The sequence below is a fragment of the Elephas maximus genome, chromosome 12 (genome assembly GCF_024166365.1).
Source record: "Elephas maximus indicus isolate mEleMax1 chromosome 12, mEleMax1 primary haplotype, whole genome shotgun sequence".
NCBI lineage: Eukaryota > Metazoa > Chordata > Mammalia > Proboscidea > Elephantidae > Elephas > Elephas maximus.
In genome coordinates this window covers 103,841,875-103,862,068 of record NC_064830.1, presented here as the reverse complement: position 1 = coordinate 103,862,068, position 20,194 = coordinate 103,841,875, and the positions used below count along the sequence as shown (strand labels likewise).

General features: G+C 40.5%; 1 protein-coding gene across 1 annotated transcript in view; it reads right to left on the bottom strand.

The window, feature by feature from the left end:
* The window catches only part of LOC126086485 (S-adenosyl-L-methionine-dependent tRNA 4-demethylwyosine synthase TYW1), a 191,661-nt gene that overhangs the window by 100,310 nt on the left and 71,157 nt on the right, over positions 1 to 20,194 (bottom strand). Inside the window, exon 11 of the mRNA XM_049902724.1 lies at positions 13,778 to 13,887. Within this exon, the coding sequence (XP_049758681.1) occupies positions 13,778 to 13,887 (110 nt within the window). The remainder of the gene's footprint in view (positions 1 to 13,777; positions 13,888 to 20,194) is intronic.

The window sequence follows — 20,194 nt, the reverse complement described above, 5'->3', positions numbered from 1 at the left end:
TTATGAAGTTCTGCTTTTGGCAGCTTCCAATATTCAGTTACATACTGTGACCTCTCAGAATCCACCTACATTGTTATATCTAATGATGGTGACCACCCACCCCACGACTGCTTAAATCTTACTGAACACCTTTTGTCTCATAGGCCAAGTGTCTTAGGTCTCTAGTGCTGCTGTAACAGAAATACCACCTGTGGAGGACTAGTAGGCTAAAAACCCTAATTCGAAGTGTCAGCTTCAGGGGAAGGTTTCCTCTCTGTCAGTTCTGGTGAAATGCCCTTGTCATCAATCTTCCCCTGATCTGGGAGCTTCTCAGCACAGGGACTCTTGGTCTAAAGGATACGCTGGGCTCCTGGAGCTTCTTTCTTGGTGGTATGAGGACCCCCTGTCTCTCTGCTCACTTCTCTTTTATATCTCAAAAGAGATTGACTCAAGATACAACCTAATCTTGAAGATTGAGTCCTGCCTCATTAACATAACTGCCTCTAATCCTGCCTCATTAACATCATTTACAACACATAGAAAAATCACATCAGATGACAAAATGGTGGACAATCACATAATACTGGAAATCACGGCCTAGCTAAGTTGACACACATTCTGAGGGAACACAATTCAATCCGTAACAGCAAGATTTACCAGGAACCCCATTATCAAATCCTCAGTTCTATTTGTTGGTGGGTCATATTTAAAACCAGAACCTACCAGCTTTCATTACCAGGGAGGATATGTCATAATGACCTCCACCAAGGTCCTCAAAAGTGGCACCCTTCCTGAAGTCACTTCAGCTCAACAAGCTGAACTGATCACACTCACGAGGGCTTGCAAACTGGCTTCTGGATGCTCAGTAAGTATCTACACAGATTGCAGCTATGTGCTTGGAGTTACTTGTGATTTTGGTGCCTTATGGAAACAAAGAGCGCTCCTAACTACTTTTAGGACCCAAATTAAAAATGGCTCTTTTGGAATTGCAACCAATGTCACAAAACAGTATGTGTATGAATTTTTTAGTGAGAAATTAACTTAAGCTGTAGACTTTCACCTAAAGTGCAATAAAATAAATTTAAAAATGGTCCCTTAGAAGCAGGCCTCCTGGAAGCCATTCTGCTCCACTCCGAGATCACTGTAATTAAAATTCAGGCCTAGCAACTCAAAGGGGTTCCACAGTGGAAATTAAAGGAAACAGCCTGAGTGATAAAGCAGTTAAACAGGCCACTTCCCAATCATCCTTTAAGGACATGGCTCTCATTCATGACTGTGATGATCCCACTCACAACCATGATGCACACAGGAGGGAGCAGTGAATAGTGATAGAACAGTTATGCCACATGTAAAATGCTGCCCACAAAATTTGACACAAAAGAAATTTCCAAGCTGCTTTTTAAAACACCAACAATTAACCCCAAAAGAAGAAATTAGCAAATGGGACCAGACCAGCTGTCATCAGGATGCAACCACAGGACTGTGGATTGGGCCTAACAATAAACCTATTTTGCCAGAATGCTTGCGTGTCCCTATGATTCAAAATTATCTGTATGATAATATAGGAACAACAGCAGATGAATTAATTACTGGTGGAGAGATTTTTCCACTGCTGTCGAACATGTACTTTTTCATAGTTTTGAGGTTTATGCTCCTGATATTTCTTTCCACAAACGTTTAACAGTCATGTATCATTCCTTGCACTGGAGCACTGTTTTAGATGATAAACAACTCTTTACCATGATTATAGAAAACCTCTCCGGACCCAGGGGAGTTGCCTTAAAGGATTCATTTGAACACCAAAAATCAGCCTCACATGATTAGGTTGAGAAGTGAAAACGACACGGTTGTTCCCAATCCTTCACCTCTGGGATATGGATGGAACTCAACAACAACTCATTGTTATTGTTGTTAGGTGCCATTGAGTTGGTTCTGATTCATAGGGGCCCTAGGTACAATAGAAAAAAACAGTGCCAGGTCCTGCACCATCCTCACAATCGTTGTTATGCTTGAGCCCATCATTGCAGCCACTGTGTCAATCCACCTCGTTGAGGGCTTCCTCTTTTTCACTGACTACTTCAAGCATGTCCTTCTCCAGGGACTGATCCCTCCTGATAACATGTCCAAAGTATGCAAGATGTAGTCTCACCATCCTTGCTTCTAAGGAGCATTCTGGTAGTACTTCTTCAAGACAGATTTGTTTGTTCTTTTAGCAATCCATGGTATAGTCAACATTCTTCGCCAACACCACAGTTCAAAGGTGTCAATCCTTCTTCAGTCTTCCTTACTCATCATCCAGCTTTCGCATGCATATGAAGCAACTGAAAACGCCACGGCTTTAGTCAGGCGCACCTTAGTCTTCAAGGTAAACGTCTTTGCTTTTCAACACTTTAAAGGGGTCTTTTGCAGCAGATTTGCCCAATGCAATTGGTCATTTGATTTCTTGACTGTTGCTTCCACGGGTGTTGACTGTGGATAAAAGTAAAAGGAAATCCTTCACAACTTCAATCTTTTCTCCACTTATTATGATGTTGCTTATTGGTCCATTTGTGAGGATTTTCATTTTCTTTATGTTGAGGTGTAATCCACATTGAAGGCTGTGATCTTTGATCTGCATCAGTAAGTGCTTCAAGTCCTCTTCACTTTCAGCAAGCAAGGTAGTATCATCTGCATAACACCTCTTCCTCCAATCCTGATGCCCCATTCTTCATATAGTCCAGCTTCTTGGATTATGTGCTCAGCATACAGATTGAATAAGTACAGTGAAAGAATACAACCTGATGGACACCTCTCCTGACTTTAAACCATGCAGTATCCCCTTGTTCTGTTTGAACAACTGCCTCTTTACCTATGTACAGATTCCTCATAAGCACAATTAAGTGTTCTGGAATTCCCATTCTTCACCATGTTATCCATAATTTATTATGATGCACACAGTCAAATGCCTTTGCAAATCAATAAAATACAGGTAAACATCTTTCTGGTATTCTCTGCTTTCAGCCAGGATCCATCTGACATCAGCAATGATATCCCTGGTTCCACATTCTCTTCTGAAACTGGCTTGAATTTCTGTCAGTGTACTGCTACAGCTGCTTCTGAATGATCTTCAGCAAAATTTTACTTGCATGTGATATTAATGATATTGTTTGATAGCTTCCACATTCTTTTGGGTCACCTTTCTTTGGAACATGCATAAAGAGCTAAACAGAAGATTTCGAGGGGCAGCTTGAGAAGACAAAGTACAGTATTATGATGACATGTGCAAAGACCCAGGGTTAGAAAACAAAAAGGGAAGAACACGCTTGGCCTTTCTTAAGCTGAAAGATCTGAAGAAAAATTCAGGCTTCAAGTAGCAATATTGAACAATTCTACGGGGAAAATATTAAACAATGCAGGAAGCATCAAGAAGATGAAAAGAATACTAAAAAGAATTGGCCGACGTTCAACCATTTCAGGAGGCAGTATATTGTCAGGAACCAATGGTGCTAAATGAAGAGGTTCAAGCTGCACTGAAGGCACTGGCAAAAAACAAGGCTCCAGGAATTGACAGAATACCAACTGAGATGTTTCAACAAACGGATGCAGCACTGAAAGTGCTCACTCATCTAAGCCAAGAAATTTGGAAGAGATCCATATTTATGCCTATTCCAAAGAAAGGTGTTCCGACAGAATGCAGAAATTTTTGAACAATACCCTTAACACGACTTAGTTCTTCCCAAATCCCTGCAAGCCTCTGCACTGGAGGCACTGTACGTGAATACCCATTTGGGAAGAGATAAGATGATAGACTTTTTAAACGAATATCGGTGGGGGCACTTATGAAGCAGCTGAACAAGTGGCTTCCCAATGTCCAATAAACTCTCAGTTTGATTCAGGCAAACCTTGTGAAGTTCCACCTGGGAGATTTCCCTTGCCTTCAGGACCAGTGCTTGAATGGCAAACTGATCTTATCCAATGGTTACAAATTTGTATTAGCAATGATTTGGAGATTTTCTCACTGGGTAGTTGTCTTGGTTAGCTAGTGCTGCTATAACAGAAATACCACAAGTGGATATCTTTAACAATGAGAAATCTATTCTCTCACAATCTAGAAAGCTAGAAGTCCAAATTCAAGGCATCAGCTCCAGGGGTAGCCTTTCTCTCTCTCTTGGCTCTGGGGGAAGGTCCTTGTCATCAATCTTCCCCTGGTTCAGTAGCTTCTGAGCATAGAGACCTCGGGTCCAAAGGACATAGGTATGAGGGCCCCATGTCACTCTGCTCACTTCTCTCTTCTATATCTCAAAAGAGATTGGCTTAAGACAAAACCTAATCTTGTAGATTGAGTCCTGCGCCTCATTAACACAACTGCCTCTAATCCAGCCTCATTAACATCATAGAGGTAAGAGTTACAACACATAGGAAAATTGCATCAGATGACAAAATGGTAGACAATCATGCAATACTGGGAATCATGGCCTAGACAAGTTGGCACATATTTTGGGGGGACACAATTCAATCCACAACAGTAGTCATCAAGCTACTGCTGGTCTTGTAGCTAAGAAACTTCTCAAGAATATTATTCTAACCTGGGTAGTCCCAAGAGTCCTCTCGCAGTGTCATTTTACTAAGCAAATAATTAAGGAGATATGCAAAATTTTCCCTATTTTTCAGAGACTTCATTATCCTTATCATTTTCAGTCCTCTGGTCTAGTTGAAAGAATTAATGGTATAATAAAAGCTCAACTAGCAAAACTTTTTAAGTCTTTCCAGTTGCCCTGGACTAAAGTGTTACCACTGGTCCTTTAAAATTTAAGAACTAGTCCATTTGAACTTCACAAATTGACTCCTCATGAGATTATTACTGGATGGCCCATGGCCCTCCTTTACTGGGCACCTTGCTCTGAATCCAATCTAATTCAGTCTGACCTGTTTTGATATTGTAAATCTTTGATCCAATATTCCAAATAATACTTTTCACAAGTTAAAGCTTTTGATAGCCAAAAGCAAGAAATACCTCAACTGCCTAATATTTAACCTAGAGATTATGTTTACTGCAAAAGACACCAGCTAAAAGATTTTCTGGAGCGTCTATGAAAAGGACCTTATCTTATTCTTCTCACTAATCCTTGTGCCACTGACTTACAAGGAGTTAAGACTTGGATCTACCTCTCCCAATTAAAGAAGACTGCAGCTCCCATCTGGACAATCCAACCTGATGAACTCAAACTGAAATTCAGGTGTCCTGCTAGCCAGAAGAAGATGACTGTGACAGAAACAGACAGCAGAATCCAAGATCATAGAACAAGATCTATGCGAGTTACTACAAATTTATACATTTTAGACCCTGCATCTTAAGTTATGGTACTCTTCTGTGTCAAGTCTTGAGCTTGTTACACTTTGCCTAATACTTATAGCCTTTGAAGTAGCATTATTCTGAAAATTACATTCGGTTGATTGGTGAAAGGCTGTTAATCTCTCACCCCCTATGCACTCTGTGCAATACAGAATTCTTACTATACCTTAACGTAACTACTTGCTTTCAGATTGTAACTGTTTTTGTTTTTCCTTTTGACACTTTCTGTATCTTATATGCCAGTCACTGAAGGAGCTTATTTCATTACTGCCTTAATGTGCATGTTTTGTGCCTTTATACAGTATTTCTGAGCAGTCTTTCTTCATTATAGAACTTTTCTTAAGATACCTCTTTTTATACTCATACTCCCCGTTGATGCTTGGCACGTATATACTTTCGTTAAATTAACCCAGACAGGGGCTAGTGCCACTAATGTGCTCAAATGCTGTATCTGTCACCCTTTCCCACAACTCATCCACTGGCTTCTCCCATATGGAACTGTAGTTTTGTACCCCCTGCTACCATTTGTTTTAGCATTATTTTCAAACAAGCCATAAGCGTTAGACTACGGCATCCTCCTGGGTTGCTAGCCTGACCTCAGGTACTCTATTTTAATTTCACCCACATCAACGTTGGGACTATGCTGAATTGCTCTGACGAAAGAAACACCTTATGTGTGAACAATACCTGGAATAATCTCTGACTCCAGCTTGGAAGGCCTGGGAGCTTAACGACCCTACTACTTTGTCACAAGAAAATTTAAAACTGCCTAACTAAAACTAACTTAGATGAATTATTGTCCTCTCTCGGCACTAAGCTCTGTAATTCAATAAAGATGGGACGGTTATCCATCTGTAATAATTCTTTAACAGAAAGCCGGCTTGAACAAGTTAATCGACTCATCTAATTTCCCCATGATTACACCAGAAGGAAAATGATTTATGCTCCACATGGGTGTGTATTTTTATGTGGGGGACCAAATTATTCCATGATGAAAAAAATCACACCCAGTCAACCAACTCACACTTGAGCACTGCCATGTCTTGGTGGTTTTAGAATGATAGGACAATGCAGTCTTGGACTCCTAGGTATTACCCTAGAAATACCTACATATAATGATAGTCTCCATTGGACTAACAACTTAAAATTACTGGAAAGGAAATCAATAAAAAGAGAAATTAATAACACCCTAGCTGAGAAACCTGGTTGGCATTTGTCTTCATCATCTAGTGCTGCTGTAACAGAAACACCACAAGTGGATGGCTTTAACAAACAGCAGTTTATTCTCTCACAGTCTAGTAGGCAAGAAGTCTGAATTCTGGGCACCAGCTCCAAGGGATGGCTCTCTCACTCTGTCAACTCTCGGGGAAGGCTCTTGTCATCAATCTTCCCCTAGCCTAGGAACTTCCCTGCATGGGAACACCAGGTCCAAAGGACACACTCTGCTCCTAGCACTGCTTTCTTGGTGGTATGAGGTCCCCACGTCTCTCTGCTCACTTCTCTTTTATATCTCCAAAGAGATTGACTTAAGACAAAATCTAATCTTGTAGGTTGAGTCCTGACTCATTAACATAACTGCCTCTAATTCTGCCTCATTAACATCATAGAGGTAGGATTTACAACAGGTAGGAAAATCACATCAGAGGATAAAATGGTGAATAATCACACAATACTGAGAATCATGGCCTATCTAAGCTGACAGATATTTCTGGGGGACACAATTCAATCCATAACAGAGTTATACCTTCTTCCACACCTTAATACCAGCCTAGGGAATTGTTGAACCAGAGCGTGCCATCTGTAACTTGTCTGGCATCATGGAAATGATTGCTGGTGATATTGCTGACACCATGTTGGCCCAAGAAAAATCTTAAACTCCCTATGTAAGGTGGTGCTAGATGACAGAATTGCTTTCCATTTTCTTTTACCCCAGTAAGGAGGAATCTGCACTATTGCTAACATTTCTTGTTGCACCTGGATAAATACCTCAGGAGAAGTAGTACAGGACACCCACCAAATATGCCAAAGGGCCATTGGCTCCATATACCCCCAAGGTCAGATTCCCCATTCCTTGATATATTTAGTTGGTTACCCAGTAGCACTGGATTCTGGATCTGCTCTATCCTGATTACTGGTTTGCTATACCACAGTTGTTATCTTAGGAAAAATTAAATGTTGCATGAAATGCTCTACCAACATTGTAACTCAGAAAACCAATCAGGAGCCCTGGTAGTGCAGTGGTAAGGCACACAGCTGCTAACCGAAAGGTCAGTGGTTCAAACCCACCAGCCACTCCGCTGCAGAAAGATGTGGCAGTCTGCTTCCATGCAGATTTACTGCCTTGGAAACCGGATGGGGCAGTTGTACTCTGTCAGATAGGGTCACTATGAGTTGGAATTGACTTGGCAGCAATGGGTTTGGTTTTGGTTTGGATTTTCTTTAATCACAGTTGTTGTTATTTTAGGAATAATTAAATGCTGCATGAAATGCTTTACCAATACTGTAACTCAGAAAACCAATTTAATGCCTATAAAGAGGATAACGTACATTGAAAATACTCATATTTTGAGCTCACTCCTTGAGCAGGTCTTCAGACATCAGGTTATTTCTCTGATATGGCCTTGCCCTACCCCAACCCCACACACAGAAACCACAAAAGAGAGAGGCTAAAGCTATGGCACGACAAAGACATGAGATGGTGCCTGGCTAACTTTTCACAATCACAGTGTCTGGGGTCTTAGAGGCTTGTTAAACAAGCAGCCATCCAAAATAACTGTGTATCTGGAGTCCATGCAGAAAAAAGCACTCTTTTCATAGTGGTCAATCAAGTGATCAAAGAATTTCTATTGAAATCCTTTATCAAAGGGAGGGAATGTGTAATGGATTCTAAAACTAGGGTGCCTGGGGCCCTGGTGGCACAGTGGTTAATAGCTATGGCTGCTAACCAAAAGGTCAGCAGTTCAAATCCACCAGCTGCTCCTTGGAAACCCTATGGGGCAGTTTTACTCCATCCTATAGGGTCACTATGAGGTGGAATTGACTCGATGGCAATGGGTTTGGTTTGGTTTTCTTGGTACTTCTGATGGAGCCCTGGTAGCAGAGCAGTTAGGAGCTCACCTGCTAACCAAAAGGTGGACAGTTCAAATTTACCAGCAGCTCCTTGGAAACCCGATGGGGCAGTTCTACTCTGTCCTTTGGGTTGCTGTGAGTCAGAATCAACTCAACAGCAACAAATTTGTGTTTGTTTTATTTTGTTTTGTTTTGTTTTGTTTTTGGTACTTCTGAGAAAGGCAGGGTTAGGTTTAGGCCCAACTTCATCTTGTGTCCTTTAAGTCTCCATTTTGCCTGTTTTGACTTTCCTTTAGCAATAGTTAACCTTTGTATAGACTTAATCATGCAGCTAAGGAAACGTTTTCCTGTTCTTAAGCCATAATAAATGTCAGCAGAATGCTCCCTGGGGGTCATTGCTCAAACGGTTATCAAAGCCATTTTGTGTAAGATGTCCTCATGAAATCATTTCACCTTAAGCCAGTTAGTTAACAATCTACTCTCAGAAAATCTATCCTGTAATCACCTAGAATCTAACTCACTCCTCCTCTAACCAGAGGGCCAACCTTTACATTCCAGGAGACTTCAAGTTGGAGCTTATCTGGTCTATAATCAGTCATTAACCCCTGCCCCCTCTCCTCACCATCGGCATGCACCTCTGCTATTATGCACTGTGTCTGCAAACCAATGCTAGCAAAAGTCCTGCTTCAAGATGTCCCACCTCCCACTTCCCTAATCACTTAGCAACCAATCAGAATATTGTAACCTAAGCCCCTAGTTTAGCCCTGTAGCTATCCCCGTGGGACTAGTCCTCCCCACAGCAATGGATTTACACCTGTGAGGTCCATGTTCCCCAGCTCGAGCTGTCTTTCACTTTCAATAAATCTCTTAATTTTAAGCAGATTCTGCATCGTTACTCTATGACAGACTAAAAGAAGAGAAAGGGGAATGAGGTTCATGCAGGCCATCTGTAGATGGGTAGCTCTACATCTGTGTGAGGTTTTTCACTTTTCCAAGCTAATCTTTATTAAGAAGGTCAAATTTGGGGAAGATGGGGAAAAGACCCTCCACCAGGGACTGAAATGAGGTCTACGGTTGCATTTCTGCATCTTTATAGAGTCCCAATGTCGAATCCATGTTAGACCTGCATCCAGGTGAGGATACTAGGATCAGAGAGGTACAGTGACTCATCCTAAGCATCAGTCTCATCATCCTTTATTCTGAAAGGAGTATACGATGAGCCTGTCTAGAAAGGAGGCTGATTTGTTTTATGCTGTTAACCACTAGAGATGAATGAAGGATAGAACATAGACACATCACTTATTGTAGGAGGAATTTCGGTTTAAGGAAAAGAAAACAGACTATAATCATTGGTAAAGACTAGTATAAGTAACTGAGTGACGTTATAAAATCTCATTGCCTACTGAATGTCTACAATAAAATAAACAACCGTAAACTTGAACAGTTTACTTTCTGCGTAGAGCCATAATCAATATTCTCAAATACTAAAATTCCGTATCACCAAAATTGTTATACTATTTTTAAAAGAAAATAAATAACCCTTCTTCCTTCTAAATGCTGCAGACTACCATTCCTTTCCCAGAAGCGCTCCAGATCCTTACAAATTATGTATTTCATCTTTCAATAATTAGGGCTCTTTCTGATTCTAATACTGTAGGCTTCACAGCAAGATGTACTGTGATCATTACAGCAATAAGACAGATTTTCAAAAAGTAATGACTTGTTTAAGCTCCAAATGATGTAAACAAGCACTAAACAGTCCAAAAAATTGGAAGTTAAGGGTATTCTCATTCACTGTAAAAAGCTAAGTCTTACATAAGTAAAATATAACAAATGGGAGCTCCATTATACCCATGTGCTGACCCATCTGCACCCACCACAGCTTCACGGACACACCTGTTTTCTACTAATTTAAAGAGAAACTGCTTTCCTACCCCGAAGAGTGTCAGTGTACAAATATCAGCCAGTTCCAATATTAAAATCATCTTACCAAATTTATTGTTGATTAAATAAATAATGTTTTGCTGGCATGGTAACATTTTGTCAAGTCAATCAATGAAAACCAATCAGCTGCTGTCAAGTTAACCCCAACTCTCATGGTGACCCCACGTGTGTCAGCGTAGATCCATGTTCCATAGGGTTTTCAATGGCTGACTTTTTGGAAGTAGATCACCAGGCCCTTCTCCTGAGGCACCTCTGACTAGACTCAAACCTCCAAACTATCAGTTAGCAGCCAAGTACTTTTAACCGTTTGCACCACCCAAGGACTCCCCTCGATCAATGAAGGTGTGAAAGAAACATCCTCTGTAGGAATTACCAGGACGAAGTAGATACTTCGTAAAAGCTGTTTCTAAGAATGAAATTGATGGCAGTTGTTGAATTTCTGGGGATCGTTCCCTCCCTCTTATGCATTCTAATCTCTTTTCAGGATACACCTGCCCATAGATACACTCTATTCTTTCTCCCTGCAATCCTGTACCCCGTCACCCACTACAAGACAACATATACTTTAAAACTTTTTTTTAAGCCACAGGAACCTGAAGACAAACCATGTGAGATGCTTACTGATTGAAGCAAGTACAAGGTTACTAGCTAGATATGCCTTTCTGGTTATTAATATACCTATCTGATAGCTCTCAGATATACCTACCTGGACAAGTCCCTCAAACAAGCCAGAGAGACAGCAAAGGGCATGTCTGGGCTCACCTAATGCATTTTGTCAGCCTGAATAAGGTCCACCTCATGACTTATTCATTACTTATTTCCATTTAAAGTGGTGCTCTGCCTGTGAAAAAATGCTTCCATCAGAAAAATTCCCAGCAAGACTCAAATCTTCATTCCACATCAAGGACACCTCAGAATGGAGAAACGAACGACTACTCCCTGGGGTTGCTTCCTCTCACACAAACTGCCTGGGTCGTGATTCATTCAGGAAGGTTTCAGGGGGTCCAAGAAACACAGATCCTCAGTCATCATCCCATTAGTTAAGGGTACAACTGGTTCTTTAAGCACTGAACCAAGAACAAACTTATTAGAATACAAAGATAAAATTACTGGCATTTGCCTGCTTCTGGTATTACTACAAGAGTCCCTGGATGGTATGAACAGTTAAGTGCTGGACTGCTAACTGAAACATGGGGAGTTTGAACCCACCCAGGGGCACCTTGGAAGAAAGGCCTGGTGATCTCTTTCCAAAGGTCACAGTCATGAAAACCTTGTGGAGCAAGGCTCTACTCTGACACACATAAGGTCTCCATAAGTTGCAATCAACTTGATGGCAACTGGTTTGGTTTTTTAGTATTTTTGGATATTACTAACCAGAAGAAAATAAGACTTTGCCATGAAATTTATTTGAAAAGCATAAGGTATATTTGAAGATCAGCCATCAACAAGATTAACCAAATCAACAATAAATCTCTAAAGAGTTAGTCAAATTCCAAAGTTAGGGACTTACTAGTTCTTCACCACTTTCCTTTAATTTTTCAAAAGACTGGTATCAGACACTGCTTTATCCAATTAAAAGAAAATAATCTCTAACCCCCCCCCAAAAAAAATGCTTGAGACTAAAAGTCAAGACGTAAAACTAAAAATTTTATTAGCATCTTTACAGATGTACAAAAATAAGTCAACACAGACACACACAATGTGTAGAGGTCAACTTTCCCTAGAAAATCCATAAAGGAAAAAACAAAGGTACAATGACTGCCTAATTGCTTTTATGCTTTTAGTCTTGAACCATTACTTACATTATTTTTCTCAATTTCTCATAAAAAATAAGAAAAGCGTAAAAAAAAAACTACTATAGTTTCAAGAAACTGAATACAACAAATGTCCCTGCATGAAAGATCACCTTATCTTCAGAATACTAATTGCTGGGTTTACAAAGACTGTCATATATGATGTTAGCACCATTAACAGTGCCTGCATCAAAATAACTCTGGTTAGACCTAATTCTTCATTGTTGCAAATGAAGAGAAAAGAGAATATAGGAGAGAAGTTACAAGTGTATGATAGTTAAGGTTATGTGTCAACTTGGCTGGGCCATGATTCTCAAGTGGTTTGGCGGCTATGATGTGGTCTGGCAGCTATGTTATTATGTGATCGCCTTCATAATGAGATCTGATATAATCACCTTCATGATTAGATCTGTTATCGCAGCCAATTATCTGAAAGGGAGTTTCCTTAGGGGTGTGGCCTGCATCCAATATAGATGGACTTTCTGGCAAAGCTCGCTGGCTTTTGCTTGCTCTGGATCCTGCAGCTGGCTCTTGTTCACCTGACCTCCAGTTCTTGGGACTTGAGCTAGCAGCTTATCTGCCAATCCTGGGATTCGTCAGCCTCCGCAGCCTGTAAGCCAGAGGCCTGATGTCTGACCTGCCAACCTTGGGTTTGTCAGCCCCTGCAGCTACATGAGTCAGGAGAAGCCACCAGCCTGATCCACGGACTTGGGACTTTTCAGCCTCTATGACCACGTGAGCCATTTCCTTGATATAAACCTCTCTCTATATATATTTATACATGTCACTGGTTTTGCTTCTCTAGAGAACCCCAGCCTAAGACAAAGTGGCAGGTGGAAACAGGACTTATGAGGGAAACTAACAAATTTCAACTCATCATTTACATCTGTACCATCACTTTCTAAGTCTACAATCTATTGTATCTGTGTACAGTGGTGGCTCTCAAAGTGTGGCCCCCAGATTAGCAACATCAGTATCACCTGGAAACCTGTTAGAAATGCACCTTCTTGGGCCTCACCCCAGATGTGGTGAAGCAGACTCTCTGGGGAAGGAGCCCAGCAATCAGAGCTTTCCCAAGCCCTCCAGATGATTCCAGTGTGTGCTAAGGTCTGAGAACCAGGCATCTCTAGTAAAGTCAAATAGCTTTAACCATGAGACAGGATTTAGTGTAACAAAATTTTTTACCACTTTAGATCATGCAGAGAAAATTTTTATCAATATTATCCCTACATATTAATATAGTCTTTATTCAAAAATGCTTTCTCAACACTAATTGATATGATTTGGGCTTTTCCCAACAACCTAAAATTTTCACTCCACTGATAAGGCTGTTTCGTGCTCACCAAGTCAGAACAACAACAAATGACAAAAAGGATGATAATACATTCCTAGGCAAAACTTACCAGTTGAGTGCACTGTATTATAAGTTGTCAAGCTTTGAATTAAATTTTTTAGCTCTTCCAACATATGGGATATAAAAACTATCAGTAAAAACTAAAAAGGCCAAAAGTCACATACACAATACTTCTACAAGTTTTTAATGCCCTATATGAAAATTTGCTAAGAGGGAGAAAATCCTGCCAAAGAGGCAGTTCCCCAGCCAATTAAATTCCAGCTATTAACAGGCATTACCATTCCTTTGCAGAGGGAAGATAAATACCTTTAAACTGCTTAATCATGTTCTGATGGTTTGCAATGGCTTCTTTTAAGATCATTTCAGGTTGGTCCATCTTCCACCGCCATTCGGTGCCCACCGGATTGGTGTGGTGCCTAAGGACAAGACACAAAAGTTCTAAAAGACAGCCTGTGATAAGATCTCAGCTAGTCATCTACTATGGGGCATCCCATAAATCAGGGTCATTTCCTCCTAAGTGCTCAGCTGTTCATATATAGCAGTATTTTCAGCTATGACACCTAACAGAGAAGGGGGGACAGAGAAGTCAATCAACATCTCTGGCCTGCCCCGGGAGCTCCAACTGGGTCATCTCTCCAGTTATTGGTTGACACTCTGTTAACTCGTAATCATACTGGGTATGGGCACACACCAACACAAGACAACCTCTCACCACTGCATTACCATCACTGTCACCTGAGCCAATGTTTCACAACGTGAGTAGGAAAGCTAGAACACTGTGCTGTCACCTGAGTCGACGTTTCACAGCGTGAGTAGGAAAGCTAGAACACTGCGGTCGGGAAGTTCACTGCGAGATTCTCGGCAAAAGCCAGAGATCAACTTGCAATGAGCTCTTGAGAAGGGAAATTTTGTTTCACTTTGTGCCACAGTGGAAAAATGCAGCCATAGCACTGGCCACAACACTTTCTGTAGTCACCAAAACCGGAAAAGTCATGTCCTTAAATCAGTGGGTTTATAGAAAATGTTTATTTCCGTGACTCTCCTCTGTGATACGTTTTTATCATGGTTAAGCAATTTTTATTCACGATACATTCTCTCATTATGTTACTTTGTTTCATCAACATTGCAGTAAAATCCTGGATGCTGGTCAATCATTGGGTCCCTTGAGATGACTGCGTTTCTTATTCCAACATTTCCTAAGACAAGTTCTGAAAGATGCCACACAAAATGGAACGATGGAAGGAGTTCTGGGGAAAGCCACATTCTTTATTACCCTCTCAGGATTATTTCCAGGTACCTTATTATTATTATTTTTTTATGTTTTTTATGTTTTTACTTCCTTATAGGGTCACTATGACTCGGAAGGGACTCAGTGGCAATGGGTTTGGTTTTGGTTTGTTACATATCAAAAAAAAAAAAAAAAACTCCACTGTCGTTGCATCGACGCCAACTCATAGTAACCCTGTAAGATAGAGTAGGACTGCCCCACAGGGTTCCTAAGGCTGTAAATCTTTACAGAAGCAGACTGCCACATCTTTATCCCATGAAGCAGCTGGGGGGTCTGAACCACCAATCTTTTAGTTAGCAGCTGAACGCTTAACCACTGTGCCACCAAGGCTCCTTCACTCAGGCTTAGGCTTTATTATTTATAAGAAGTCAGATTTCATTATTATTCATTTCACATTGTTCATTTCATCTGGCTATTACCAGTTAAAGAAAATACATGTTTTTTGGTATAGTTATCCTGTGTCCAGCCACTTTCCTGAACTCTCTTATAAACTTTAAGATTTTTCCAGGTGTTTTTGTTTTTGTTGTTTTTGGATTTTTTAGGTATGTAGTCGTAAATTATAGTGTAGTTGCCCCCCTTCCAATATTTTTTGTTTCACGTCTCATTACACTGGCCAAAAAATGTTAAATAATGATGAAATTAGTCATTCTTGTTTGACTCTAGTCTTCAATAAAAATGTTTCTAGTGTTCCATCATTAAATATATTTACTCACTCAAAATTAACAAATTACAAGTTAAAATAACAAAATAACACGTTCATGTATTAGAGCGGAAAAGACTAAAAAGTTTGACATTGTATTGGTCACGATATGTGAAAATAATCCGTTCTCACACTTGACAGAGCCTGAGAAAGAGTGCCTCCTGGTACAGGCCTGGGCAGGGACAAGAAACACCACCTGGAACCTTCATCCCTACATCCTTTATAGAACAAAAGCCACAGTCTGTGGTGAAAAGAGTAACAAACCCGGACACGCTTAGAGCACAGGTGTAACCCCAAGTGGCTGGGGAAAGGAAACAGAAAAACTCTCTTTATCTGGGAAAGGGGCAGGAGTAAGTACCAGGCCCAGAATACAGCTAGGAGAGGGAAGGAACACTGAGAAGGCCATGCCCCCAAGACCCAGTGACAGTGGCTGGCCACAAAAAAGAGGTTTAATTAGAACAATACATATGAGCACCACCCTACCCGCCCCCAGCTACCCACCACCAAGCTAACAGGCATCAGTAACAACAAAAGAAGACTGCAGGAAAAACTGCAAGATCAGAGTGACAGACCTAACTGACAGGTAGTACAAGGGTAAGAGCTAAAGCTCAGGGCAGACCAGACAATAAGAAAAACCTCTGGCAAACCCACCCATGCTAAACACAGGGCATCCCTAAAGGAATCTGAAGCCTGTGGAGCACTGAGGTAAGCAAAAAAACACACTTCAACCTAAACCTAGTTCCTGACTAGGCTAACTCAAACTTCAACAACAAAGGTCTAAAAGAAGGAAAGGTGTGCCCATTTCCAAACAGAACTTACTTCAGTCCATACTGTCCTAAACAAGAAGTCAGACTTTAAGCAAAAAGCTTTATGAGCCATACAAAAAGGCACGCACACACTTCCAACAGACAAAGCAATCAGCAGAACCAAATTCAGATATGACAAAAGTATTGAAATTATATGACAGGGAATTTCAAAAACTATGATTGTATGTTAAAAGTCCTAATAGGAAGGGTAGACAACATGCAAGAACAGATGGGTAAATTCAGCAGACACACAGGAACTATAAGAAAGAATCAAGTGGAAATGCTAGATATGAATAACAAACACTTTCAACAGGAGCCCTGGTGGCATAGTGGTTACACACTCAGCTGTTAACCAGAAGACTGGCAGTTCAAACCCATCAGTCACTGCCTAGGAGAAAGATGTGGTAGTCTGTTTCTGTGAAGATTAGAGCCTTGGAGAACCTACAGGATCAGAGTCAACCCTATGAGTCAGAATCAACTCTACGGCAATGGGTTTGGATTTTTGGGATTTTTGACAGGCTTATCAGCAGACTAGAAACAGCTGGGGAAAGAACCTAAAACTTGGAGAAGTCAATACAAATAACCAAACTGAAACACAAAGAAAAAAAGAAGAGGGCGAAAAAAGTGAAAAAATAAAACAGAACATCCAAGAGCTGTGGGACAATATGGAAAGGCCCAAATACATGTAATTGGTATCCCAGAAGGGAAAATAGAGAAGTAAGCAGAAGACATAGTTGAATAAATAATGGCCAACATATTTCCTAAATGACAGACAACAAACCACAAATCTAAGAAGCTCAGTGAACAACAACAATAACAGTGTTCGCTACACAGCCAGCTATAACAGCAATTAAATCTTGTATTTGCCAAAAATAAATCTATCTGGGTCATGAACTTTTGCTGCCGTTGTTCAGTGCTGGACTCAGGATTATAGTATTTTGTGTAGGATTTTACATTTACGCTCAGGAGAGAAACTACCCTGCAATTTTTGTTATTCATGCTGTTCTTCTCTAGGTTGGTATCAAGGTTACACTGCCTTCCCAAAATCAGCTGGGAAGTGTTCCCTCTTTCTGTGCTCTCAAGAAGAGTTCCTTTTCCTTGAATGTTTGCTAGAACTTACCTGTAAAACCATCTGAGCTTGGTTCTTTCTGGTATTTCTAACTATGATTCAATTAGAGAGTCCTAGTGGTGCAGTGGTTAAGTCAAACAGCTGCTAACCAAAAGGTCGGCAGTTCAAATCCACCAGCCGTTCCTTGAAAACTCTATGGGGCAGTTCTACTCTGTCCTCTAGGGTCTCTACAGTTTGGAATCGACTCAGTGGCAACAGGTTTGGTTTGGTTTGGATTTCAGGCTGACATTCTTATGGATTACTTTGAATAACCTACATTTACTAGGAATTTGTCTATTCCCCTCCCCCCCAGGTTTTCAAATATTCATTGATACTTTTTATCTTTTTAATCTTTGTTGGACCTCTCCTTTTTCTTGATCTTACAAATGATTTTAAATATAACTTCACAAACTTAAATTGCATTTGATTGATTCTATCCCCACACATACGTACTTAATGCCTAATCACCAGTCCTTTAAAAGAAAAAACCCAAAGGGGATTTGGGATTTGGTTTAGTTTTTTGTCTGATATGTAGCTTCTACCAGAGCATAAGAACCTATCAAAAACGGGGGAAGGGGAGGGGGCCGCGATGGTGAAGGTCATTGGCCTTAAAACTAACTACAAATCACATTCAGGCAAAATGCTTTCAAGGTAAATGTGTGATTCTGAACACCCTAGCAGTACAAGGATCAAGTAAAGCTAAAGCAATGATCCAAGGCAGCACGTGTTCTCAACGAGGCAAAATAAATAAAGATAAATGTCTTGAAGAAATCTTAGTTCAAGCAAAAATGATCAAAATTAAAAGATTATTTTGCAGCTAAAATTACATTACGATCCTACATGAGGAAGTGTGTGTGGATGGAATGCTCCTTAGAAACAACTTTCAAAACAAAATGCCCTTTAAACATGTTTCTTCCCTTCTGCTTTCTAAACAATGATTTAATTTAGGTTAGAAAATCTGGTTCTAAATCTTTATGCACTTTGGTGTAAAAAAAATCACCATAAAGTGAGGGGAAAAAAAGCGAGGTACAGAACGTTATAGAGTCTGCTACCGTTTGTGTGTGAACATGTACACGTGTGTGCATAGGGCAGTCAGTGTATGCACCCATGCAGACACACACGTCTTTACGCATACGCTCATACAGATATTAATTTCTCTGTATATCCAATGAATCTCCCAGACTGTACGCCACAGTGGCTACACCATTCTACACTCCCACCAGCAGCGTTTGAGGTTCTAATTTTTCCACATTCTCGCCAGTACTCATGTCTTTTTTATTACAGGCATACTGCTGTTGCTGGGTGCCAGAGTCGATCTCGACTCATAGGAAACCCATGTGACAGAGAACTGCACCATAGGGTTTTCTTGGCCTTATCTTTACGGGAGCAGATTGCTAGGCCTTTCTCCCGCAGAGCCACTTAGTGGGTTCAAATCAACCACCTTTCATTTAACAGCCAAGTGCTTAACCACTGTACCACCAGGGCTCTTACAGGCATCCCAGTGGTATCTCACTGTGAGTTTGATTTGCACTTCCCTGATCACTAATGATGTTTAGCACGTCTACATGTGTCATTTGTGTGTCTTCTTCGGAGATCTGTCTATTCAGAAGCTTTGCCCAATTTTTACTTGGGTTAGTTGTTCAAGACAGGCATAACTCTTAATTTGAAATTTTAAAGTACAAAATTTTCACTTTCATAAAAAGAAATGAGTCACATACTTTGAATTTGCCTTAAAGCTAACTACAAATCACATTCAGGCAAAATGCTTTGAAGGTAAATGTGCGATTTTGCTTCCAGACTAAGACAGACTAGGAAGAAGGACCTAGCAGTCTACTTCTGAAAAGAATTAGCCAGTAAAAACCTTGGGAATAGCAGCGGAACACTGTCTGGTATAGTGCCGGAAAATGAGCCCCTCAGGTTGAAGGGCACTCAAAATACAACTGGGGAAGAGCTGTCTCCTCAAAGCAGAGTCGACCTTAATGATGTGGATGGAGTCAAGCTTTCAGGTCCTTCATTTGCTGAGGTGGCATGACTCAAAATGAGAAGAAACAGCTACAAATATCCATTAATAACGGGAATGTGGAATGCACAAAGTATGAATTTAGGAAAATTGGAAATTGTCAAAATATGAAATGGAATGCATAAACATCAATATCCTAGGCATTACTGAGCTGAAATGAACTGGTGCTGGCCATTTTAAATCAGACAATCAAATGGTCTACTATGCCAGGAATGACAACTTGTTAGAGGAATGGCGTTGTATTCATCGTCAAAAAGAGCGTTTCAAGATCTGCCCTGAAATACAACGCTGTTAGTGGTAGGATGATATCCATATGCTTATAAGGAAGACTAGTTAATATGACTATTATTCAAATTTAGGCACTAATCATTAAGGCCAAAGATGTAGAAATTGAAGATTTTTACCACGTTCTGCAGGCTGAAATTGATTGAACATGCAATAACGATACATTGATAATTACTCGTGACTGGAATGTGAAAGCTGGAAACAAAGAAGGATTGGTGATTGGAAAATATGGCCTTGGTGAGAGAAACGATGCAGGAGAATGAACGACAGCATTTTGCAAGACCAACGACTTCTTCACTGTGAATATCTTTTTTCAACAACATAAACAGCGACTATACACTGTGGACCTCTCCAGATGGAACACAGAGGAACCAAATCGACTACATCTGCGGAAAGAGAGATGGAAAAGCTCAGTATCATCAGTATCATCAGTCACAACAAAGCCATCAGTTGCTCATATACAAGTTCAAGCTGAAACTGAAGAAAATTAAAAGAAGTCGATGAGAGCCAAAGTAC